Source organism: Tyto alba, unplaced genomic scaffold (genome assembly GCF_018691265.1).
Source record: "Tyto alba isolate M040663 unplaced genomic scaffold, T.alba_DEE_v4.0 Super-Scaffold_10, whole genome shotgun sequence".
Lineage (NCBI taxonomy): Eukaryota > Metazoa > Chordata > Aves > Strigiformes > Tytonidae > Tyto > Tyto alba.
The window spans coordinates 13,386,208-13,413,232 of record NW_024881262.1 but is presented as its reverse complement, the minus strand read 5'-3'; the positions used below and the strand labels follow the sequence as shown (position 1 = coordinate 13,413,232).

At 43.1% G+C, this 27,025-nt stretch overlaps 1 protein-coding gene across 3 annotated transcripts in view; it reads right to left on the bottom strand.

Annotated features, from left to right (window-relative positions):
- The window catches only part of TP63 (tumor protein p63), a 71,373-nt gene extending 44,586 nt beyond the window's left edge, over positions 1-26,787 (bottom strand). For 2 of the 3 annotated variants that reach the window (XM_032986864.2, XM_032986865.2), the window contains exons 1-2: positions 26,546-26,707; positions 7,807-8,061 (exon numbers count right to left, since the gene is read on the bottom strand). In XM_032986864.2, the coding sequence (XP_032842755.1) occupies positions 7,807-8,061; positions 26,546-26,587 (297 nt within the window). In that variant the 5' untranslated portion in view covers positions 26,588-26,707. Of the gene's footprint in view, positions 1-7,806; positions 8,062-26,545 lie in introns of all 3 variants that reach the window. The other variant, XM_032986863.2, reaches the window with a different exon arrangement.
- Between the last annotated feature and the right edge of the window lie 238 nt (positions 26,788-27,025).

The window sequence follows — 27,025 nt, the reverse complement described above, 5'->3', positions numbered from 1 at the left end:
CAAGCCAGCCTAGAGGCAGTCACCATGATGAACACTACAAAAAACCCAAAGCATCCAAAAAAAAAAAAAAAAAAAAGCGCCAAAACCCCAACTCTAAAAAACCCACTAATTCAAAAATTTTGGTACCTCTGGCACTTTCGTTTCCCTTCTCTAAAATGGCGACTACATTCCTGATTTGCCTACTAAGCAAAGGTGTTTGCTGGTTAGGGAAGTAATGTTTGTGCAGCACTTTGAAGATTTAAAGTAGTACATTAATCCTACATGTTGTTCATAGTAGAAGCCAATTTTTAACTAAGAGGAGGGGAAAAAAAAAAAAAAGAAAAGGTGATTTAAATAGTGACCCTCCCCTACTTCAAGATGTTCACTCATCTCCCAACATCTCCTATTCTTATCTGTAAATGTTTTTTTAACCCTTCCTTCTCGTAGTTCTCAGAAACCACAAGTCTCATTCAGCTTTTATTTGAAAAATGGCTTCTTTCCAGGCTGTGGCTGTTTCTTGTAAAGTTAATTCCTTTGGTAATACTGCTGGAGGCGCATTGGTATGTTTAGTGTGTGCGTATATACATATATATTTTCCCCCTTTCACACGGTGTTGTTTTTATATATGTGTGGTGAAAGATACCTAATCCAGGATTATGATTCTCTTTATTCCTCTCTCATGAAAGTAGGTGGGGCTTCTTTGTGCAAGTTGCATTGAGGAAAATTATGTTTAATTAACACTTTTTCCTCTCTATATAAATAAAAAAAGATTTCTCATCAAGAACCAAAAGAAGTTTCTTGCACCTCATTCTCTCCCTCTGACTTTTTCTTCAAAAATAACTAAAATCTTAGAACAGATTTTTTGAGAGGAAAAAACCCAAAAAGATAATAAAAAAAGCATTATTCCAGTATAACTAGAAATTGCTTGTGCAAAACAGTGAAGGGATCTTCTGCCCCTGTGGAAGACACAACCCCTCCACATGACTTTCTCCATCCTCCTATGTCTGACCCTACTGTCTCTGTTCCTCACTTGCAGATCCTGAGAGACCTGTAGCAAGCTCTAACTGGTTATACAGTGAGAGAACCAGCCACAAACAGCAATCAAGAGGCTAAATCCTAGTTGAAAAAGAAGGACCTTCACACCATCTGAAGCCTGATTTCTCTCAGTGGGTTGGGCATGCTGGGTGCCCAACACCAACTGTGCTGTTTGAAGAACAGAGCACACACCATTACAAAGCAGGGGACACAAATTTTCTGTTCCCAGTGCTGGCAGATACCAAGTCATATAGTAAGTAAATAACTTCCCTTCTCATCCTTCCTGCGCATCGCTAGCTGTGTGGGGTACAGACTGCCCCTTACAGCGCAGTCTTACACCACAGTACAGCTCTCATCATGGAGGGTGCTGGTCAAATAGCACATAGCAAAACTCCAGTTCATATAGGGAGGCTATATTGCCTTGGTAGGACTTATTGCTTTTTAAGTGATACAAAAAAGAAAAAAAAAAGAAAAAAAAACACACAAAAAAACCAAAACAAAACAAAACAAACAAACAAACAAACAAAAAAAAAAAAAAAAACCAAAAAAAAACAAAACCAAAACAGCTCATATCCTAAGACACTTTCTGGAAATGATTACATGGATCTGTACAGCTGCTTATAAGGAGTAACAGGAGAAGATAACTTCTAATAAACCCAAAATATACATGACAAAGAGATTAGGGGGAAAAAGCACAGATACATTCTAATGGGAATCCAATGCACTCAGATCTCCTTTTACTCAAGCATAAAAACCCAAACAGAAGTCAGCAGGCCCCTCCTGGCTGGTTCTCACAGGTGAACTGGTTCTTCCCAGCTTTGCTAGCTTGAAAACACCTCCCAGCCGTGAGAAAGGCACCTCCTTCAAAGACAATAAGCCTGGCTCCTCTCTTTCCAGGTAAATGACCTAGGACAAGCTATGTATGCCTCAACAGCCTTAGTGTTAGGCCCTGTAATATCACACAGAGAGAAACACACTTTGTAAGCTCTTTAAGCAGAAAAGTGCCATCACAAACTCTGTGCACGAGAACAATGGTAGCAACCAACGCCCGACCTGCCTGCTCCATGCCAAGAGGCAGTGCACGCTGGAAACAGCCTCTTCAGGCAGGCATGGCTGCAGAGAGCTTGAGGAAGCCAAATCTTAACCACTTCTCACCCGAGACAAATGTCCAAATATGGAAGTGCTGCTGCTTTGCTGAGATCAGCGAGGAGCCGAGCCCTTAGCTCACACCATTGCATCAGCTCTTGCAACCTACAGCCTGCGCATCCCAAGGCTGCCTTCTCCTTCCAGATCACCTCTCTCTTTGAGTTACAGGCATCGTGTCCCTCCCTCATTCCTGCTATAACAAGGGGGGGTTTATCACCAGCAACATTAATTTTGCTGGGCAACCAGCCTACATTTAGATGCATGAAATTATTAGCTAGCCACCTCTTGGCTAACAGGTGACCAACCTGAATGCTAGGCAAGGTCTGCAGACCCCTCTGCACAAGGGGGTCTCTTACAGGGTGCCGTCTCAGCTCCCCCGTGCAAGCACCTAAAGCCTACATCACTGCTGACTAGGAGCCTCCGAGGACAGGGAAATTCCAAATCCACTCTCTTTCTCCTCACAGCTTTAAAAATAACATTAAAGGGTGAAAATGGAAAGCTCAGATTGCACTGACAAACACACCACCAAGGAATAACAAAGCTAAGATTTCACATGAACACTCAGCACAGCCCCCCACATGTATGTTCATTGGGAGAGGCACCAGCCTTTAAAAAAAAAAAAAAAAAGTGTTCATTTATGATATAGAGAGATAATCAGCTGCCAGGACAATACTGGACATTACCAGTGTTATTGAAACAATGTGCTACTTGAACAGAATATTTAAGAGAACACTGAACAGATACTTAAGGACTGTTGAGTCAAGACGACGCACATATCTCATTACCCTCTCATTGCTTCACTGTGCTTGTGTATGATCCTCTAAATCATTTTATAGAGATTGGGGGGAAAATTTCCCAATTTTACCAGGTGGTTCAGGACACAGAATATATTTAAAATGAAAATGGAATTAATTAATCTGAAACAAAAAGACTGAGATAGCCCAGCCAAGGAATCTACTTTCAACCACGGAAACCTGTTATTGCTCGTGTGGACTAATTTAGTGCATTCCTTTTACCTTCCCTAAAATGCAGCTTTTCCAAATCCACTAACCTCATCCAGCACAACCCATTTACTTGCTTTCATGCATGTTACACAGGCTATTATCCAACATTGCTAGCAAAATCTGAGCATTTTCTTATAGCTGTAGGTACATTTGAGTTTACTGAGAACAGGAGAACCATTGAACCTGACTGGGACATAGACTGCAGCTTTGCAGAGCTCCATGTTTCATAACAAAGCCCTGCAAGGACCAATGCAGTTCAGCTCCAATGTACTGCAAGGCATGAGAATAAACTGCTAAACTCTGGTATTGCCAATGCCTGAATTATGCAAGTCTTGCAGGGCTGGATGTATTTCTTGAGCAGAATAAAAAAATTTGCAAATAAATTTCAGTTTTCATTTAAAAATTTAAAGCAATTTCTGTTTTTTTTTTTCCTTAACCCTCGTGACTACCAAGAAAACTTTTAAAAGATTTAGTTGATGCACCCTAAAGGCTCAAAAACCTGGGGGAGAATAAGAAGAACCTGTTTGTCTTTTTAAAAAGAGTCTCATGACTTATAAGGTGGTATCTTGCTTATGGGGATGGGTGGATCCGATTCATTTTCTGATAGCTCCCGTTTGGCAGTAATGTTAACTTTTACTTACCTTGACATAGGATTTTAATTTTTACTTGCCTACTGTAATCATGTTCTTCCCCATGTAACAGGTTCTGCTAGTGACAGGTGATTGCCAAATCTTTTTTTAGGGGGAAAAGCCAGTGCAGTTGTTTATTTATTTATTTGCACTTAGAGTGGGTGGGGAAGATCGGCACACAACTTACTTCCACAAAGAAAAAAAAAAAATGAGGTGGCACACTTTTGAAATGCCTTGTTTTCTTCTGCTGCAGAAACAGGAGGAGATATTGCAAGGCACAGAATATGGGAATTCTTGCAGAGGAAATATCCCATCATAAATGAGACACAGTTCTTCATAAATTCTTATTTCACCCAATTCATAGGGCTTCTCGCTCAACCTCAACAACCTACTCTATCTCAGCATTACAAACGATAACTACTTGGTCCTTTGCAGCATGGTTTTTAATAAGGTTTTACTATACTCTAAGTATGCATGTGAGAAACTTTGTTCAGTTTAGACTACTAAGGCTTTTGTTTTTAAACACTTCACTAGAGTATCAATTGTTAAAGATTTTCCTTCTGAAAAGACTGATTAACCTGCTTACATTCTTACTTGTGTTCTGAGGTCATTAAAAAAAAAAAAAAAAAAAAAAATCAAGGATGCTTATAAAGTCCTCTGCAATCCAATCTCAATTTGTCATCATTAATTAGTTCAACATTGCATACAAATGAAGACCTAACCTGATTAGACAGCATGTTTTACTGGAATTCCTACTTAAGGTCATGAAAGACCTCAGAGAGAAAATTTGTAATATTTTCAAAGTGAACTGCTCATACATGTGAAATCACCCTCTCACCTAGCAGCAGCTAGTGTTTCTCTGCAATTTTTGGCCTTTCCCCCTCCTTCCCCGACCTTTAATTAGGAGCCCATCACAAACCTGAGCAGAGAAGCAATCCTGATGTTATACTTATCTCCCTTCCAGCCTATTCTATACAAATGCTGCTGATTTGGCAAAGGGTGACCACTGTCCTAGGACGATAAGCCTGCCCTATAGAAAGAGTCTGCAGAACTTGGGAATGGGGAAAAAAAACCAAAAAACAAAAACCAGGTTTGGGTGATTCCAGCAGTTTTCAGAGACACAGCATTTAGGTACTCAGTAAGTACCCTCTCTCTATTCCCCTACCTCCAACAGAAGTAACCTTGGGATCTACATATGATTCTGGTTTGTTGTCTCCAAAGCACACAGATTGGGAGCTAAATGTGCAAAAAAAAAAAAAAAAAAGGGCCAAGAAATCCAAAGCATCTTCACAGCTCTCTAAATCCTCCCATAAAAGCAAATCTTGCTTTTTAGAGAAATAAGCCAGTCCTCTTACCAAGCCCACAGCCTTCGCTCCCATGACCTAATCTGACATGACTCAGCCCAGAAGCTCAGAGCAGCTCCGGTGAATCGTGCTGTCAGCCAGGACAGCAGATCCCCTGCCTGTCACCACCGAGAGCCTTCCCAGCAGAGCAAGGTGGGTCAACCTAACTCATACTCCCCACACAGGGAAAAGTGCAATACAGTTGATTTCCTTAGTTAATACTGTTACCCTGGAGAATGGCAAGAGGGGGGAAAAGAGAACTAAGAAACAAGGCTTTCAAGTTTTGGACTCTTAATAAGGGTGGGGCCATCAAGTAATTAAACTTTTAATAGGTCACTGCTGTGGAAGAAACTCTTCCAGTTGGGTAAGTTCCTAATCCATCATTAAAAAAAAGACGACAGGCATTAATCAAAGTGTATGAAGTCACATGAGGGGGGAGATGAGCAACTCCAAGAACTCGCTCTTGCTGCGAGGATGGGGCAATCACTCCTCCTTTCATCAACATTTCATGCATGTTTCCACATTTCTCAGGACAGCAGCAGGAAAGAGAACCTTCGTGTCCTTCCCCACCCACCCCACTGATAAAGCTGTCGAATGCTTATTACCAACCACTCAGGAGTCCATGTGAAACGAGTTGGTGGTTTAATTAGCAGAAGGGCAGAGCTCCGAAGATGGAAAGATGCTCCACTGTGAAAGGCGTATTGATTGAAAGTCCCCAGCCACCGCCGCAAGACTGTTATCATCCACTGTGAACACAGAGCACACTGCCAGTTCCTGCACGAGCAGCTAAATCTAGGTCACTTGGCTCAGCACAGGGACACCTGGACCACGGTCACTCCTCCCTGACCAGAGAGCTGCTTGGGAGCCCATTCCTTTAATAAAATACATGGTCTCAGACCTAGACAGACTGCGACAGGTACAGGGAGCACAGCTTCATCTGTTGGCAGCATGGTCCGCATCAGGGGAAAAAAAGGAAGGGAGGCAAACGTGTCTTCCCCCAGGCTGCAGACGTTTGGTGACTGTAGTCAGTAAGGAGTATTTTTTTTTTTTTTAAACCAGCTATAATCTGATCTTTGACTACTACCCAGATGCACACTAGAACTCGGTCTCCACTTTTACCCCAGAAAGCCACTATCACTACAGTGAGACATCTCAAGTGCTTGCTTAACTTTAAGCTCACGAGTAGCTCGCTCATCTTCAGCTCTGCTGGAACAGCCTGCTACATATGTTCAAACCCCATTTTGAAAGACTGCTTTTCGTAGTCAAAAGAACACTATCAGAAGGTCTGGTTCCCTGAAGCTGCACTAGGTAATTCTTTGTACCATACCTATCAAAAGAGGACATCTTTTCATACTCCTTCAAAGGACCCCCTCCTGAACAGCCTGCAAAAATCCAAGCGCAGCATTTTCTTGCTCTGAGAAATGGAAAGTAGAGCTGACCATTTCCTTACCCAAAGGGAAGTGAAAATAAATACCATGTGTAGTGTAAGGGGAGAAACCTAGACATGAAAACAAGCATGAACTACAGCAAGGCATCACACTCAATGCAGATAAGGTGAAATTTCAACCTCACTTATAAATCCTTCACCCTTTTATGCATGAACAAATGAAAACATTGGTCTTGAGCAGACCTATCACATTTTAGCCCCATTTAACACAATTTTCTGAACAAAGTTATTGCTACCAGTTGTAGATAAATTTTACTTGAAAAGGCTTTTAATTTATAAAGGATGCAAAGTTACAGTGATTTATTACTATGTATTCTTTTTCCAAAGTGGCGTACACAGGCTCTGCTGCTTGGCTGGGAGTGTGTTTGTTAGTTGCAATTCAAGCTAGATTGTATTCAAATTTGAGATCGAAGTAGTTCCTCAGATTAAAAAGAGAAAAAAAACCCAGACTATTTTAATGGTCTTAGCTTTTGGTAATTTTTTTTTTTTTTCGTGTCCTGGTCTACAAAGTTTCTAGAGATCGAGCAATCAAACCAGATCCACCAAAAATCAAGAGCTGGGCTTCAAAGCTCCATACATTATTATTTTTTTTTTTTTTTTTAATAAAAGTGCCATTCTGACAGCAAGAGCAAAGCGTTAAGTAAAAAATAACGAAAAAGAAAAGAAAAGTATATATACAAATTACCCAAATACTGCAGGGCTGACGCAAGCTGGTGATGCTGGGGTTCTTACACCAACTGCAAGAGGGGAAGGACACAGAGAAAGAGAAAGCCCCACACTCCATGTGTCAGATCAAGGAGCACCACTTCTGTCCTGCTGGCACGGCCCCACATGCCAAGCATCACACAAACCCATGGATGTTGAAGAAAGCCAAGGGAAGCACTGAAGCCACACTTATGCCCACCCCACGTTTTACTCCAGCATACCTGCTAGACCCCAATGAAGAGTCACTGTTTTATCACAAGTCATCTTTAAGCAACTGTCTTTTTGCAAGGCATTTTATTCACCTGGGATTTAGTGATATTATTGAGGGTTAAATTCCCACCACACCCGCCCAGAGCAGCCAAGATAAATCTCTCCCCTCCTGTGTGACACGTCATGCACTGAAAAGGACACGGGTCACTCTGTTCTTGCATAAGACTGGATATGTATCACATGAATAATGTCACTACTGGCATCGGGACCAAAGCCAGAGAAGGAGCAAAGCAATGCTGCGTCCTTACCGTCCATGTTGCTGACTTTGCTGTGCTGGACTGTTGAAATGATACATCGAAGCTGTGAGGTCCTGGGTAGTCTGTGTTGGAAGGGATGGCTGGGGAGGGTGAGAGGGCGTCAAAAGTTGAGCTGGGCTGGGCGTAAGGCGAGGGGGCCGTGACACTGTTCTGCGCGTGCTCCGTGTTGTAGGGGCTGGTGGAGGAAGAGCCATTCTGAATCTGCTGTTCCATGCTGTTCAGGAGCCCCAGGTTCGTGTACTGTGGCTAGAGGTAAAGAGAGGCACAGGAGTGTTACAGAAGCCATGTTAGCACAGGCTGGCTAGCCACAGCATGGCCTTCACCATCGAGGATGCGCAGCGTGATCTCAAGACCACCATACACCAGGAGGAAGGGGATTTGCAAAGGATATGCTTCTCACAGTCACACAATGGAACAACAGCTGAGCTGGGAAAAGAGCTTGCACATAACAAGGAGGCAATTCCCAGGGCAGCAAGCCATCACGAGGAGACAGGCTTCCTATGTCTAGCAACACCCAGACCAAGACCTTTTTGGAGGGACCTGATAAAAATCACCAGATTCATTACAGTGCAACCAGCTCTAACTTGGCTACACAGCCTCTGATGGTCTTGGGTTCTACACAAAAACTGCTCCTCCTCTTGTGGATCTGATCCACCAATGCATGGTGACGTTTAGAACCTCTAACTTGGGTAGTAACTGCACTGAAGTGTGACTCACTGGAGAAAAGGTTCATAGCACTTAACTAGGTTGCATCATGCACTCAATTCCCAGTGACTGGTCACAGACAGTAATAGAGAGCAATTAAAGGTCTCATCCAGTAGCATGGATGGCTTCTCCACATACTTAAGAAGCAGCAGTTGCACAGAGAGTAGCAGTTAAATGAGCAGATGTGGTTGTGCCCTAGAAGTAGCCTCCAGGTACAAACGACATATGAAATAATCAAAGACATCAAAAATAGACTAGAGAAAGGAGTACAGAAAGGCAAAAGGTTAGATTAGGGAGAAGTTAGCAGAAAAAAACCAACCAAACAAACAAAAACAAACACACCCCCCCCCAAAAAAAAAAACACACAAAAAAATCCAAACCACATGCCTAATGCCCTAAATCCTATGTGTAGCCCTGGTCCCTCACCTTAAATAGATGAGAGGGGAACAAAGTTCGGAAAAAGGTGATAAGAATGAACAAACCCTTTCATTGCCCTCCTGTAATACAGAAGTAGATGACTACTTTTCAGTTTGGAAAAAAGACAATGAGGAGGGAGGTGGAACTCGGTATGACAGAAGTGGATAATTTCCTAAATGATATGGAAAAAGGCAAATAGGAAATTAATTTTCATGCCCTCTTAATAGAGGAGTTGGGGAAAAACCTTCTGAGCAGGATTTTGGTTCAAATACACACAGAATGGTTCTTCACAAAGCCCACAGATAAACATTGATTTTCTGCCACAAAATGCTGCAGATACTAAAAGCCTACACATGTTCAAAAAGGCATCAGATAAGTTATGCTGGAGAAAATTCCATCAAGGCAAGTGTATCTGATTTTAAAACTCTGAACCACAAGCAGTTGGAAGCTGGGAAAGTATTCTGGGGAAAGAGAATTACACAACTGCTCTGCTCTTTCAGTCCTTCAAAGGACCCAGATTTGGCCACGGAGACAGGGCAGCCGGCAAAGCAGTACACGGGGTTCAGCCAGATATGTGTAGTCTCATCCCTGTGCCTGCACAAAGGGCACTGTCTGTGCCCAGCTTAGGGAGAGCAGCATCCAAGAGGTTTGTGGTACCCATCCCCAACAGCTCTGGGATCAACCAGGAACACGCAGCAATAAGCGCACCCAGATCTGCTGTTAGCTGCTGACATGGCAGAAAGGGTTTGGGCACTTTCCCTTGTCTAAGGGTCCAAGTGCCTCATGTCTCTCCATATCCTGCAGTTTCAATCCCACCCAGAGCCATCAAGCTCACGTATCTCTCAGTATTTCAGCCAGTCTGCTCCTGACTTCCCTCTTCTTTCCAACAGCTGCACTTTTTCCAGATACAACTCAGTATTATCAGCCAAGCAGCAAAGGTCCCCTGAGCCAGAGCACCAACTGCAAGACCCATAACAAAAACCTTTCCCAATATTTGGAAACCCACCAGCCCTGCTGAAGCTTTGAGCAGCACATCATCACTCCAAGGACCTGAAAAGGAATGGCACAAACTATCTGCTGATCTCCCCAGGGAATTCGGACAAGCCATTTAACACCCAGCTTTGCCAGTCATTTCAGCCATGGAAGAAAACAGGCTGGTCCCTTTGCAAGGATGAAGTGCCCTCCCTACACTCAAACACTTCACGTTCTCAGCTGTCCTTCCAGGATAGGAGGAAATAGAGAAATTTAAACCACTAATTAGAGCTCTTCCTTAGGTTTCTGTTTGTTTCACTGGAAGAGGCTGATATTTTATGGTGTTTTAATTAAAAAGTCAAGCTGAGGCTGGTGCTCTGGGGTCTTCAGTGAGGCACATGGGACCTTCCAGAAACGGATCAGCTTGCTACTATGGGCTGTGCTGGGGAAGAGAAGGTCTGGTGGGGAACAGCACAGGGGACTTAATTTTGGGAGCTGGGTTGGTCTGCAGAGAGAAGGGAGAGCTGGTTCCCTCCCTTGCTCTGTCAGCGACACAGTGTCCTTGGGCAAGGCACCTCGCCTCCCCCTCCACCCTCAGCCTACTTCAGGCAGCAAGGTCTGCAGGGCAGGGATTGCTCCTTGCTATGTAAAAAGCGATCTGCTTAATGGGCCTCTGTTTTGTCTGAAGCCTTCAGGCAGCAGAGTAATAAAAGCAATTACATATTGAGTCCTAATCCTGGGTGAACCAGTGACTCTGTTGCCTCAGGTTAGTCATTTGCCCTTCGTGCCTCAGTTTCCCCATCTATGGCAGCGGGGATGTGGGGATGTTCTAGATGCCCAGCACCCCTGTCCGATGGGCAAGCAAATATCTGTGACTGGACTCAAAGCATGCTAAATAGTTGATGCAGGAGAAAGCAATCCAGACTGGTTCTTCTTCTCCAAAAGGAGATCACAGCTTTGGTAATGCAGATGACAGTTATGTCTCATCTCCTACAGGCTATGCAGCCAACCAAGACCTATTTAACGGACTTTTGGTACACGTTTTCCCTTGAGGCTAATTCTGTATGAAGAGAGCCAGAATACTGATGTACTGTACCAGGAACAGTCTTTTTCCTGCTCAATAATTTTGTATTTAATAAAAAACAAGCCTCCCTATCCTTCTGCCCCAGAATACCCCAATAAGACCTGAAGAACTCTCAAAACTGTAGCAGTATCACTCAGTTGTTGCATTTCTCATGGAGATTAGCATCAGACACACTTCCTAACCAGCAAATGATGAAAAGACGGCTGTGATGAAAACAGTCTCCTAAACCAGCTCAGACATACAGACAGCAAAACAATAGTGTTTCAGCTTTCACTTAAAATCTATTCCCTCTAATCCCAGGCTATTTAAGATGATGGAGAAAGATGGCCAAACAGGCAATTGGCGTTAACAGCACAGTCTGGAAACACTGAAGGTGCTGCCTGGAAGTCAATTTTAAAAAGCGCCCCATTAAAATTTAAGATATCATTGAGAGAATCAAAGATCTTTTTCATTCCTTTCAGTCCAGGGACCATCTGTCTAAATGTTACCAACGGAGCAGCCATTCCACTGCATTTATATACTCACATGCCACAGCCAAATGCCATGTCCCCGTTTGCTCTTTAAATAACTATTAATCTCCTTGCACTTATCCTCGCGCTGACACAAGCAGCTGTTGGCCTCCCCTCTTCCCCCTCCAAGTCCCACCAGCCTTTCACCTTCCCTGGCCCCTTGCTCCTCTCCCCAGGCAGGTGCTCCATCCCTGGTGACAAAGCCAGCCGCCCAGTTTGCACACACAAGCACTAAACCTCCTCTCGAAGCTATGCCCCAAGGCAGACGGAGAGTTGTTTGCGCTCAAGGGGTCAACATCTGAATTGCTTGCAAGGCTTTTGGAGGAATCAGATAAGGCTTTCGGAGGCACACGCCTTCTGACAACACAACAATTAGAGGGGCAGCAGGCCCAGGGAAGGCGCATGCAGGAATTCACTGCCGCAGCAATAAAACCCCTTCCTCCATCCACTCTGCGGATGGAGAGAACAAAGAGAGCAAAAGGGCGGAGGGCATGTCTGCAAGGCATCGCCTTCCTAGAGGGGTCTGCAGGGTGTGTGTTTGCACACACACAGCCTCCCTTTCACCATTTACAGAAAGAAACACAACAGCATGTAATTCAGAAATTAATTCTTGCCAGGTTGGTAGCCCAGAATTTAGCCCACACTCATGTTTTGCTGCAGGGTTGCTTTAAACAACTGCAGGATGTAGTCCCACCATGCATTCCTGGCAGAAGGAGAATGCTATTTGGTGGAAAGAAGAGAAATGCATGTAAAGCTGAAAGAACGGATTATCTAATTTTCAGTGCCTTTGTTCTCTATTTTGTTCCCTTCATCAAGTTTCTGACACTATTAGTATCGCTGAGGCATTACAAAGACCTTCAGGCGAATTTAACTGCAAATAGTTAGAGAGCTACAATTAGATCTTAGACTATGTATTTTGGAACACTGTTTCAATAATATATCTTGAACTATCAGTTTCACTTCCTAGGACCCATCAACTTCACTTTCAGGTTTTCATGCTAATTCATGCTTCTAGCTTAGGAGAGCCATGGTTTCACTGGAGAGGCTGCTGAATTAAAAACCAGACTGAAAACTGCAGAATTGTTTCATCACGGTTCTGCTGCCAGGAGAACAGGTCTCCCCAGCGAACGCTGAGGACCAGGGAAGGCAGAAAACCTCCCGGCCCCAGTGGCTCCAGGGCACTTGCCACAAGAGGGCAATGCAAATGCTCCACTGCGAACGGCCGCAGAACTGATGTGCCGGGGAAAATTCCCCAACCCACCCAAACTGGGGCCCATCTCATCTTGCCCTGCAGCAAGAACCCACCTCCAGTCCTTCGGCCACAGTCCACTTTTAAGGTGTTAATTGATAAGGTTATGAGATAGACCTGCAAAGAGACCCCCAGTACAAAGGCATGAGAGAAGTAATGAAAGTAGAGTTCTCAAGGGGACTTCCGTGCCAAAAATCCCCTAAAATACACAGCTCCAGCTACTAACTACACAGTTATCGACCTTTCAGATACAGTTTTGAGAGTTTCTCCAGCTGAGAAAATAAAGGAAAAGTTACCATCTTCAAGTGCAGAACACCTAGATACCTCCCCCCCACCCCAACAAAACCCTTCTTTGTATCTCCAGAAGAATGCGCATCTATGTCGTACATGTGCCAACAAAATTTTATTTTTCACTACTGGATCTATGCAGCTCAAAAGCATTGTCCAGCTACCCAAAAACTCTTGTAAAACACTACCACTAGTGCTTGTTCTCCAAAGATTTGAGATGATGAAACTAATAAGATGCCATGGTTGTTAGCAACAAGATTTTGCAAGGCACTTCGCTAATTCTGTGCTTTGTGCTTAACTGTACCACAACAGATGCACCAGGGCTAACAGTTTCAGGACTAGTAGAAAGCAGCTTAAAGTGATATTTCAGTGCTGGACCAGGTAAAGATTCAGATTCCTGCTGGAGAACAGCTCTCAAGAGCAGCAGATGTTTTCCAGAGTGCTTGATGCCCAAATCAGAAGACAGACACCTCAAATGTATCAAGATCTAAACCTAGTTTTTCAAGCTTTCTTAGCAAAGGATTTTAGTAGATGGAAATAAGGCACTTAAGCCCAACAGAAGTGCTTCTATCATAATTATTAATCAAGATATTGCTGACTACAAGACTGCACAGCTTTGCCAGTTGCTCAGAAGGCAGCTGATACAATACCTGATGTAGGCGCACTGCTTGTGCCATTACAAAGAAGTGCCAAGAAATAAAGGGCTCCACCCATGCCCCTCAGCTAAGATCAGGGCTGAAGCTGAAAGAGATATCTAACTTGCTCATCGAAATGAAAGGTGTGATTTGGTTTGCATCTCACCCTCTTTTCTCATCAAAAAGAGACAGACTGGAAAACTTTATGCGTCAGACTTTCCACTCGGCTCACGTACATCTGGACTGCACTCCTTTCAGGAGGAACACGCTCAGTTTGGACATCACTTTTGTCCCCTCCAAGCCACGGGGGGAAGACTTGTATAGACATTTCAACACCAGTTCAGGCCCAGATCCCCACGGAGAGCCGGGGTTGCGGCAGCAGGTCTCAGTCTCTCTACTCCCCCCAGCTCCATTTCTAAAATGGAAAAAAAGTCCCATAGGTCTATTTTGAGGAGGTTTTTCCGCAGAGCTACTGTGCAGCTAAATACATCAAACACTTGGAAGCCCACAGATAAAATGATAATGTGCACCATATACTCAATGTGAAGAGTGAGGGAGCAAATAACTTTGGTTGAACCAAAGATATCAACAATTACCAAGATAGGTTCCCAGGCACTATAGCTCCTAAACTAATTACCATGTGTCATGGCTTTTAGCACTATAACAAATCAATCTGATTTGAGTAATCTTACTGTTGGATTATTGCTCTTTCCTGTCCTGGCTATTAGACCTGCTGCATAACCACACATTTCACGTCTCCTTAGCTCAATCCCACCTATAAGCAGGGAGCACAAAAAAAGTATGTGTGTACCGCTCGCTCTCTCCCCACAATTGTCCTGCACAGGCATTTCATGTTAAAAAGTAAGATAACCCCAGCAGGTTGTCTGGACAGCTTCCAACACCACCTAAACACATAAAGCACAACCTAAAGAAAACACAGTCCTTCATTTCACCCAACCAGGGAGAAGGAAAAAAAATAAAAAAAAAAACAACCAACTAGCAAAACTCTCCCCACCCAATCATGCCACCATGTTTAAAGTTCAGATATGCAAGCTTAAAAAATTTTCTGTTCTGCTACTTAACACAGTATCCCTTTCCTTCCAGCAGTCACCAGTCAGCCCTTTGGCCATGGCCAGCTTGATAGACAACACACTACATATGCTAAACAGAATAAATCAGTGCATATCAGTAATTTGAAAACACATACCACCACACTTGGAAAATACTATGGTTTGTATACTGTGGGCAGGGAGGGAGGAAAGTCTGAATTATTTTCACTGGGATTACCTATTGCCCTCTGCATGTCATGCCACATCTATACCCTTTAGGTTTACACAAAAAGCACAATTTTAAGGGCGATACCCAGTAAAGCTGAAGCCCATGTGTTTCCACTGAGACACAGTTACGTTGAACTAACTTGAATAAAAAGTTCTGCTAAAGCCACATAAGCAGACATTTTTAGGCTTGGAGAACAAGACAAATTCATGAAAAGTAATGTGGGGGCAAGTTTCTGTTTACCCATAAAGGCTATAAGCTTTCAAGTCATCCTGTTTCCCCCCAGCCGTAATTGTTTTCCCTTTTAGCTAAATTTTGAGTTTTGCCCCTTGGTTAATTCATTTAACTCAGCAAGAAGTATTTTTCAGCCAGAAGCAGGGTGTCTTTTAAAACAAGCACAGCCCAAAGCAGGAATGCCTGTAATTCCTGACTTCTACCACCTGCCACAAGTTCACGTAAAAGAGCTTGTCTAATTCGAGGATTATCAGAATGACAGTGCATCCCACTTCAAACAAATATTAAGTCTGGACATCCTACACTGTGTATTTCTAAGTATTTTCCAATGAATATAAAAATATAACCACTGAATTCCCTAAAGCTGTATTTTAGGCTTTTAACAACAACAACAACAATTCTGAATTGGGCTCTTGAAAAAAGTTCTCCTTGCATAGAAAACAACTTGATTTCTGAAAGTCAGACTATTTTATGCAGGCTTTCGTTAGAGTATCGAGGCTATGCTTACTTATTATGAAAATTCAGACAGTTTAAAACAGGAAAAAGTCCAAGATCCACCCCCCTGAACACAGAAAGTCATTTCTTTACTCTGAGCTTGTGCACAGCAATGCATTTGACATGTAACTGGAAAATATATAAACAAAGAGTGGAAAAAAAGAAAAAATAAAATCATACAATATCATCTCTATGAAAAGCAAGAAATCATAAGATATCTGAACCCCGTGATCTTAAAGCAAATTGATTAATAACCCAAACTCAGGTTTCTAAAAACACAGAGGCCAAGAGTTTCCTATGTTCTCCTATTACCAGCTGGACAACACAATGTCAACAAAGATCTGAAGAGCCATAAAGTATAGACGATTTGGACAAGGCACCCCCTCACGCTCCCAAGAGATGTAAACATAACTGAAGACAAAGACCTACATCAGGAAATACAGAAAAAGACCACAAGATTTCAGGAAGGCATTTTTTCCTGATTTCAGTCACTAAGAAGAACTGTAGGATCAGAGCTTGGCTGGGTGCCCAGAAATCCTATGTGCCGAGTTTGTATAGCAATGTTGAAATAGTTAGATAAAAATAAAATAAAATTTTAAAATCTTTAAATATATGGGGAACCAATTAAAATACAAAGGGAGAGCTGGAGAAAGAGAAGCAGGGACTGGAGACTAAAACTCTAGTAGTTGATTAAAGCTGCCTTGTTTCTTGAACTTCTTTACTGGACAGTAACCATCAGTGGTTATCAGTCATTTCAGACATGCAGCATTTTATTGTGTTGAGAGGGCAGCATTAGGCTGGACAGGATATCTGTGTGTCATCCACAGTGACAGACTGCAGACACTGTAACCAAAGTATGGCCATAGGGCACAAGGACAATGAAGAATCCGGATCAGAACAGCACTGGGAGTTGAAGTTAACTCCCAAATTCATCATTATGCTCAATAAAATCAGAATATGCCAGCATTCAGACACCAAGGTAAAATACTCCAGTTAGGTAGCATTTTAGTCAGAACAAGAAATTCAAATCATCTGCAAGTTAAATAAGCAGTTAAACATACACAAAAAAAGAAAAAAATAAAAAAGCCACACACATACACCCCCCACACACCCACTCTTTGAAGCACGGTGCAACTACAGAATATAAGAATTCATAAGAAGAGTTATAGGAGGGCAAAGGGCAAATTAAAACAAGTTAAAGCAAGCAAAGGAAAAGGGTTAGACTGTAGCATGAGAGTCCCTATAGATTAAAAGGAAAATCTACTGGATTTCCTATTGTATTTGGCCATTTAATCTGTTCAGATCAGTTGAGAAAACTCCTGGATGATGTCCTCAAAAGCCTGAGACACCAAACAGCAGACTGAGCAGCTTTCAAGATTGAGAGGGGAGTCAAAAGGACTGGCTGCCAAATTCTGCTTATGCCCCAACTGCAGAGAACAAAAGGAGGCAGGGCTTTGCCTTCCAACTTTTTATTTTGCTTATTAAAGCATCTCTTGACCTGCATCAAGCTGGTGTTGCCTGCACCCAAGGATCTGTTGGGGTTTGTACACAAAGGAGACCACCCTAATCATCCTCCCTCTGTGGTACACGTCAGAAACGCAGTTTCACATCGCTGCTGCAACCTACTCCGAAGAGCTGAGCGGGAGTTTTATATGGTGTTTTCCAGGCTGTGCGTACATCAGACCCAAAAGCTGGTCTTCGGAGTGGGGGGGCGAGTATGGGTCGTGTGGGGTGTGTGTATACGGACACAACGTGCATGCAAAGGCAGTGCTGCTTCTACAGTGACTTTACTCCATCGGCCTTACAACCATCAAGAATATTTTCCCCAACCATTTAAATCATGTTATCACATATTCTGCACACCCAGAATTTCCACAGGGCTCCCTGGTATGGGCCCTTCAATATCTACTAGCACAACCAAACCCATTTTTCAGTACTTCCCTCCCTGTCCAAAACTGCTGACTTCAGCAAACAAAGACACATGGTGCCATGGTCACTTATACAAGGCACAGCTTTGGAGATCTACATTTGCCGTACTCAGCTGGACAAATCTTTCACTGTCCAAACTGAGAAGCTGACAGAGTCATTGTTTGATATGGAATTGCTCGCATTAACAGAAAGACGGGAACATTTTCTGAAAAAAACAGACCTTCCATAATTTTCGTGGTTGCTTCTTGTAAGAAGCAAGTCAGATAAGCTATCTGCAAGGAATTTCTAGTCATTTTCCCCAGCTACCCTGACTCCATGTGATTTTGAGAGCCAAAGACAGAAAGGGGTTCTTCCAGATTTTTTGAGTATCAACATACCTCCTAATTGCAATTCAATACCATGTTAACTTCCCTACCCTTCCAACGTGAACATTCACAATTCCTTTCAGACACACAGCACAGTGGACTGACAAGGGCTCGTCTCGAAAGCTTTCTCACCTTAATATTCAAACAGTAGCTTCCTGCCTGCAAAATATTAGATCACAAGTAGCCAGTGTATGCTCTAGTTTCCCTTTTAAGAACTTCTTGCACACTTAGCTGCTGCTGAAAGAGGGTGGAGGGAATTCACTCATCTATTCAGTTCTAATCAGTCACCACCAGCACTCCTGAAGGAATTAATTCTTATACTATGGATAAAATGCAGAGTAAAACCACAGAGTGAGAAGTCACAGTAAAGTCTTGTAGAGGCTATTGAAGATCTTAGACACAAATCTGCAGAATCCAAATTTTACAGAGCAGTCAGAATTTTATTATTTTCTTTGAGCAATCACACCCCAAAAAAGTACTTTGTGATAGACAAAGACGGCACAATATTACCTGAAAAAAAAGAAACAGAAAAAAAATACAAGCAAAATGATTAAATACTTTAAGTCATTTCCCATGCATCAGAGATCCAGTTGCTGACTTGACACTTTTGTTGTCGGCATGCTTAAAAGTCCCATAAAGCTACAAGCTGAGAGAGAACATCCACCTATTCCTATTGTTCTGTTCACCTCCGCTCCCGAGGCACTGCGCACCAGCCCTGCGCACCAGATCCCTTACGCAGCCGGACTGCAGCTCTGCAGCACAGGGATTTCTGCCTCAGCAGAACAGCCAAAAAGCCCAGCACTGCACCTCCTCCCCTCTCCCCGTTTCCAGAAGTCGGCAAGATTCTTTGTATTTACTTCCTAGATGTGGATTAAAACTGAAAGATTCATATCTGCCGAGACACAATCCATCCCTTTCATTCCCAGACACTACCCCACCATAAAATATTTCCCCTTCCCTCCCTAAACTGGGCGTTTCCTCCCACTCTCTTGCCCTTGGTAAAAACATTCATCATCTTGCCATCTTGAGGAAGTTGGACTCGTCTCAAATTTCACCAGGTCCCCTTGAATACCACTTCCCAAAGTCCTTGGGGGGAAGTTTAATCCGGATCCAAACTCTGGAATCAATCCCAAGAGGCTGCTGGGCTCCAATCAATGCATTAATTTTCAAGCATGCTCAGCCTTGCCACCTGGGTCCACTTCCAAACAGAGCAAATGACTGAGCACAAGCCCAGAAGTACATCACACCTCGAGCCATCTATTCTAGATACATCCTGGTTAAAACACTGCTCCTTTAGTTGTACCATTAATATTCCAGGTGAAACAGCAGCATCAGGGGATTTGCAAAACTACAAGATATCACTGAGTGTTCTTGGATCAACTCCCAAATCACTTGAACCTAGTAAAACAAAAACAAACAACAACAACAAAAAACCAAACACTTATTCCATGTTTTTGTTGTTTGCTTGTGCATGGAGCTCATAGCAATGGTCAGTAATTTCAAACAAAATCAACAAGCTTAGATTCAAGTTCACTTTGCCAATGCCAAGGAACTAAAGCTTTCACGTGTCTTAACTGAGATTCCTGAACAGCCTTTTCTTACTGATTTTACTCCTTTTATCAGAAGTCTTATAGAAATTAGATCCCAATTGTCTTAAATCTCATCACGGTCTGTTTGCTCCTTGCTCAAGCTAATTGCAAGCAGCTAAGCTAAACCTGAAAAGCCTCTCATAGGCTATTCTTTAGAATAGTTAGGACTCTCCCCAGGAGCCAGCCTGTTTATAAGAAATAGGTTCACCCCTACCTTTCATTGCACTTCCTTCTCAGTAGCTTGCAGTTAAATCACAACTTGCACACTCTTGTTTGTCCCAGACTGCTCTACTAAGGCTTTATCCCATGATTTACCCCTACTGGAAAGCAGGTCTTTAATCCCTCCAACAGTTACAGCATATTCTGCCAGCACCACAAAGCTCTGATGGGAAGCTCCGTTTGAGAGACTAAAGTCTGGAAGATTTCTCAGAAACATTTAATACTATAACTGAAGAAAAGAGGAAGTTTTTTGGAAAAAAAAAAGTTTATTCACTTGGAGACACCCACCCACATGCCTAACCATGGCTGAGTTCATGTATCACTCTCAAGATCATGGTCTTGGTTAGTTGTCAAGGGACTGCAAGGTGATCATGTCACTGAGACAGCAGGGATTCTAGAAAACACGTACAAGTTAAAAAAAAAAAAAAAAAACAAAACAAAACAAGTCAAACCTCAGCACCCTTGGAGAGAAATTATTTCCCTCTTAATTCTACTTGATAACAAAAGTGACTTGACACTAATCCAGGCCAAGTGGCACAAAGAGTTTGAGCTCACTTCTCTGCTGAAGAAGATGGAGTGGAGTGTTGCTGTTGGTATATGAGAAGCTCCTCTCCTTTCTGATGATTTATGCAACCTCACTTTAAAAGAGTTGCATTCATTTTATTGCCTACTCTGCACATTCTCAAGAGGCGTTGGAGGCAGTGCCAGAAAAATAACAGGGCTTAACAGTGTCTAGTGCAAATCCATCGGTGCAAGAGCTCCTTTCTGAAGCGTTTCCAGATTTTTTTTCAGTGGGAACATTTTGTAAATAGAATTTAAAATTTGCCTTGAGCCAGGCAACACCCGCTTTTATTCAGCCTTTCACGATAATGAAATAAGTAGTTTCTCCACTAGTTATAGCCAACATCTTACAGAGGAAAGAAAGCGCAAAGCACATGGTTTACACCCTCTCACATCTCACCATCCACTGCTTTCCTGTTGCAGGTGCCATGTCTTCCTCATGGAACTAGTGAAGCTTCTGTCTCACAGAAAACAGAGCCACAACTGCAAAGAAACCCTTCCACTAGGCATAACTTGGTAGACGCAACCCAAAAGGTTGCCACCAGATGGATTGAAACACGAGGTAGACTGCTTCCTTCTGTTATTTCTCCCAGGGACAGGGAGAAAAGAAAAGCAATGTCACTTGACTTAAAACCACTATTTTGTTATTAAAAAGGACAAACTAAGAAGAAAGTAAAACAGCTCCTGAGGAAGCTAGGCAGTAACACAGCCAGGCTTGTGTTGGAAGAAATCAGAAGATTCAGGTGTTGGTGACATTGTAGAAGATTCAAACCATCAGACTGGTAAAAATAAACAGTCAACACAGCAGTTTTTGTATTCCCCAAGGAATAATCCTGAACAGAAAGTATATGGATAATTTCATCCTGTCTCAACCGAAGCCAACGTACAGCAAACAAAATTGGATCATCAGTTACAAATACCAGTTCAAGATGTAAAGCATTCTCACCACACTGCAATGGCAGCTCTTTTCCATCTCTCAGTGAAAACCTTTTCATTCTAGAAAATACCTAGGTATTAGTTTTTTTGCCAAATGAGGCAAGCCAATTAGCCAGCAACCGAGAAGTTCCCCTGTCCCTAATTTCATACTGCTTATTAACCCTCGTTTTGAGCACAGAAAATTTTAAAATGGAGATGCAATTTCCAATCTAATGTCTAGTGTAATTGCATTACTGTGCAAACCACAAAACATGTGTGTTACTGAGCAGTAATGACACTTTACACACAGCCAAACTATCCCGACTTCTGCAGAAGTACGGCACGCCACTCACTAAGAAGTTAAAGCTGTGCAGATGGACAGAATGTCATCAGGTTTCATTTTTGTCTATTAAAGGACACATTCATTCTTTCCACCCACATGCAGGTTACAATCTCTTATTTCTGGACTACACCCACAGCCTGAGACTGCTGAGGTCCAGTCCCTCCATCTAAAGCAAGGAGGGGATTTCTCCAGGTAACATCCCCAATTCACTGCTCAACATGGGCGTCACATTACTTCTGCTATCAAGACTGACATCACCAAAATTTTTTGGTACCTATTATGAAACAACAGAAGACCACCCACGCATGACAAACCTGCTCCAATAAGTGGTTGGACCCTTGTGTTAAACACTCAACTCTTGCCCTTGCCTGCATTCCTCCCATAGAGCAATCCTCTTGTTTCAGCCAGGAGGGAGATGGGAACATACGGCAAGAGGCAGGTCTCAGCTTCCCGCTGCCCATCTCTCTAGACCACTGCAATCTCCTCTCTGGCAGACCCTAACCGGGCAGTTGCATTCACTTTGTCTCTCCAGACAAAAGACACAGCTATATCTAACCTTAGGCTTTTCCAGCCCAGGTTAAACCTTTGCAGCTGGACTGCAGCTTTAAAACCTCTCAGAGGAAAAGGTACCTGGTTATACAGGGCCCCTACACCCTTGTGGAAGACCTTTGCAGCCCAAGGAGAAGGCACATGCCTCACAAGCCTGAACAGAATGTCCTAGGACAAAAAGTTTAATCCCTTAATCGCAATTACAGCAAAAACAAAGGATTGATACACAAGAAGTATAGCTGGACTTGCAGCTGGACACCCTCAAGGAACACAATGCCCAATGGATTTCCCTATTTCTTGCTCCTAATAAGAGGCTGTGCCCAAATGTGTGGGGTATTGATACAACTTCAATAAACAGAGGCCACCGAAAGGCATGGCGCTCGTACCTGAACCCTGTATAGCTCAGGGAGAGGTTTCCTCATGCGGATTGGGAGTTGTTAACCTACTCAGAACCAACAGAAGTGAAAGACATTGTCACAAATGAGGAGAAGGGGCCAGGAGAGAGTGTCAGCTTTAGCCATAACCTTCCCTGAGAAACTCAATAGGCTTCATACAGCATCTATCCAAGGGCTTTCATCTTGCAGCAGAACGAGATGTGGGGCACAGAGCGTACTGCACAGATGAGCCTTTCTCAGGTAAGCTGCTCTCCCGGGCAGTGACCAGGCAGCATCCCTCAGAGGCAGGTCCCTTCACCACAGGTTTGGCCGAGGGCCACAGAGGAGGGGCAGCAGGAGGGAAAGAGCCTTTACTGAATGCAGTCGAGGTGACCACTGCCGTGCGGCAAAACCAGACGAGGAAAGCAGCACCAGAGGGGCCATGGATTTGTTCTCTTTGGTGGTTCACAGACAAATCCAGGCTGACAGCAGGGATAATAAACCCCAGTCACACTTTTACTGCACAACAATGAAGATGATGCTCAAAAATAAGCTACAGTTCAATTCCCAGATTCCTTAACCTTAAATTAATGTTTGCTGAGCCAACCTCAGATAGGTACAAGAAATATTCTTCTCACTGAGGAGGTCCAACTCCCTCAGGACATCCTTCCAGGCCACCCCAGAGACCCACATGTCTGCTCTTGTAAAGAGGAAGGACTCACATCCAGGGCACTACATTTCAAATACATGCATCTGAATTATTATTTAAAAAGCTAAGAGGGAAAAGAAAAACAAACCCCAAAATACACCCTTCTGAACAGGCTACCGATATTTGCAGCAATCTGTATACAGTTTTTCTTAATTTCCAGTGTGAAGGAACACTGCCAAAGAGCCATAAAGCAGAACACAAGATGGTTTAGTACAAAACTAGTTTCCCTCACTCCCAGAACTATGATAAAAATCTTAACGGAAAGAGATTATTTAATTTGTCTCTCTCCCACAAAGAGCAGGAAGATCTTTGGGAAGGCTGAAGGATATAATCAAAAGTCATTGCACATATTTCTTATCAGTGTTTGAACAAGATGTATTTATTCTTTTGGCAATGCTTTAATTTGATTTTAGCAAACACTCCAAACTCTGCATCATCGTCTCAGCCAAACTGCATAAGAATCCAGAGTCCCCAAAGGGAATCTCTATCACTCTCACCATTCCCTCCCAACACCCAGCAAACTTGGACAAGACTGGACAAACCTGCAGATATTCTTCCCACCCAATTTTGTGCATGCTCCCTCACAAACGTTTGTGAACACCACCTAAAATTCCAGATGTGGAGATGAAGTAGGAAGACACAATGAGATCCAAAGGGTTCCTGTTCATCAGCATCTCATCATCCCATTATAACCACCCCAGTGCCTCTCTCCTTTTCACATTTCCTACTCCAACACACAGAATTGGATCTCTAGGGTCATCAAGTCCAGTGCTCTGCCAACAAAGAGTTTAATCGTTCTTATAGTCAACCCAGATCAAATGCTGGGTTAGATTAAGCTGGAAAAGTAATTGGGGCAGGTTCCACCTCCAGCCTTTCAGGGCTGTGATTCACTTCAAAACCCTTCTCCCTTCTCTCAGCTTTTCTCAACCAGATTTTTCCCATTTGGGAGGAATTCCTTATGTCACTGTGGCATTCAGCACCAAGCTTGCAGGCATGGGAGCCATAAGGCCGTGGGCGATGGTGCGAGTTGGCCGCCCTGGCCACGCAGCCCACACCGGGGCTTGCGCAAGGGCCGGTTCCCAGGCTGCAGGGTGGAACGCGCCGCAGCACCGGCCGGTGCGGGGGGCAGAGCTCAGCATCTGCAAGCAGGCAGCGAGCATCCTGGGGCAGCTGGGCAAATCACCCCAAGAAACGGGCTTCGGGTGGGAGGGGACTCCCTGCTCACCATTTTAAGATTTGATTTCAAGGAGGGGAAAAAAAAAAATAATTGTTACTTCCTCCCGTCAAATAAGTTCTTTTGTCTGTTTTTAAACCTGAACTATAGTCTATACCAAGTTTTTCATGAGTTGGTATGGCCACCTTCTGCCCAATTCAGCAAAAGCTCTAAAATCTAAACTTCAGCAAGCAACAGTTGCAATAAATTGCTAATTCTATTTCCACACTGAGCTTTTTTCTTTTTTTTCTTTCTTTCTTTTTTTTTTTTCTTTTTTAAGGAAACCATGCCAAAGCCTACATCTTGTTTTCAAGCTTAGGATGGGTGAGGTTCATCATCACCAATATATTTTAATTGAGCATTAACAAGTCTCCCTCTCTTTTGAGACAAATCATTAGAATGACGGCTCTTCCTCAGAAATAAAGCCAAGTCAATGCTAATCAGGTTTTCCTTCCCCAGCGTACAACGCTTCGCTGGATGAACAAAGTCGGTGCACCATGTTCAAATCCAAGAAGGGGAAAGGAGGGTGTGGGGGGTGGAAATCAGAGCTAAAACCATTTAAAAAACCTCCCCTGACAGCAACAGTGATGAGCGGCATTTAAGCGGAGCGAGAACACTCCTGAGCACATTGCTTCTGACAGATGAGCCCAGCAAGTCAACCATAGGGACTCCACAGCCCCACCACTGCTATTCAACGAAAGTCGATCAGATAGCAGCAGACAAATAATGCCAAACAAACACTCTGAGAAGTGCTCTCTCCACATTTAAGAGTTTATAATTAACCTAGAGGAAAAAAAAAAAAAAAAAAAAAAGAAAAAAGTCACCAATTTGGGTCTTCCGCATGGCAGCAGCAGCTAGGATCCACACACACACAGTGTGTTTGTACTCCTCGCAGAAGGGGGGACAGGGAAAGCACACTGGTTTCAGTTTACTCCTGTTCTCCCCAGGTCGCCAACCTGCCATCCCAGACATGCAAGCCCCAAGTGCACTTTTAACAGGCTTTTCCTCGCCAGCTATCGCATCTCCCAGCTGCACTCTTGGCCTTGCAATTTCTATTTTGTTTTCCTTTCCAAGTTTCTGAGCCTGTCTGCTTCAGGTCTCATACCCCATGCCCTCCACTCGAAGCATTTTCACCAGGAATACACACACGCACATACACTTTCACACACACACACAGCAGCTTTTTCTGCATTGCCATTCTAAGTGTCAACACAGCTGCTGTCTCCACTGGAATGTAAACCAATATTGTTGTTAGATCTCCCTCAACCCCAGGTAACTTCCTCACAGATTTGCACAGCATGCAGCAATTCTCTTCACTGCCACCTTACAAAGCATTCACCCTGTTGTCTAAAAGCAATTAAATTAATTTAAAAAAAAAAAAAAAAAAAAAAAAAAAAAGAGCTGCAACTGAAGCTTGCATTCCACTCATGCCCATGCGGTGCAAAATGCTGTATAAAGCAAAATGCATCCATTGTACACACATTCATCCTCATGTGTTTAGACAAACACTGTGTAAAATATCTTGCCGATGCTGCAAGTCATGAGGCAAGGTATTAACAGCGCTAAGTAAAAAGGTTACTGGTGTGGACACTAATGCAACATTTGCAGCAGAGAACCTTTGTTTACATATTATTTTACTTAAAAAGGTAACCTAAGAAGGGGTTTATAATGTATTTTTGGCTACTTCCTACATACCATCCAGTTTTAACAATGAGCAGAAATTTCGGCAATAAAAGACTAGTAAATGAGTAGTAAAGCAGTCAACACAGATACTGTTCAAACTGCTATAGGAACACAAACTGTATGCATTGCCCACAGTAAGCGACTGTTTTGCCTTGCTTCTCCAATGAAAGAGAATTATGTTTAGCTGATCAAGGTTCCCAAAACAAATTCACTGTCCCAAATGTAAAGACTCGAAGTTCACCCTCATTCAGATACTCATCCCAGCAAACTCTGCTTCGTATCGTAAAATGCAAAAGTTTCAAAAAACAAGTGTATATTCCATACCTAACTTCAGGACTACAGTGGTGAAGAAATCGCACTCATTCACTAAAAATAAAAATATATTAAAGATATCATAGCTCAAACCTAAAATCCTTACCTCGCTATACTGGGACTGGGCATTGTTTTCCAGGTACAACATGTTAGCAGTCAAATTGATCAATGCTGCTGTTCTTTCTTCTGGCTCCAGGATTTTGACAAACACCTCCCACCCCCTAGAAGACCCTAAAAATATGTGATGCTACTTGGAAGATAACAGGACTCGGAGTGTGCCTCTCTGCATAATTGAAGTTTCCCTTATATACCTAACTATAGGCAAGGAGGAGGAGGTGGGGCTCTCCTGCCTTACCTGTCCAATCTGTCAAAGTGCCACCTGGAGTCCTCCACTCCAATGGAGAGAGGCCTCTCCCAGCTCATTAAGTAGTTAGAATTCCTTATCACCAATCTCTAAAAAGCGAAGGGAAGGGGGGGAAATGACCAAAAAAAAAAAAAAAAAAAAAGTGGAGAGAGACAAGAAAGGAAACTATACCCTTCCCCTGTCACTTTTCTACAAGTTTAGAAACTCAAATGGAGCAACTCC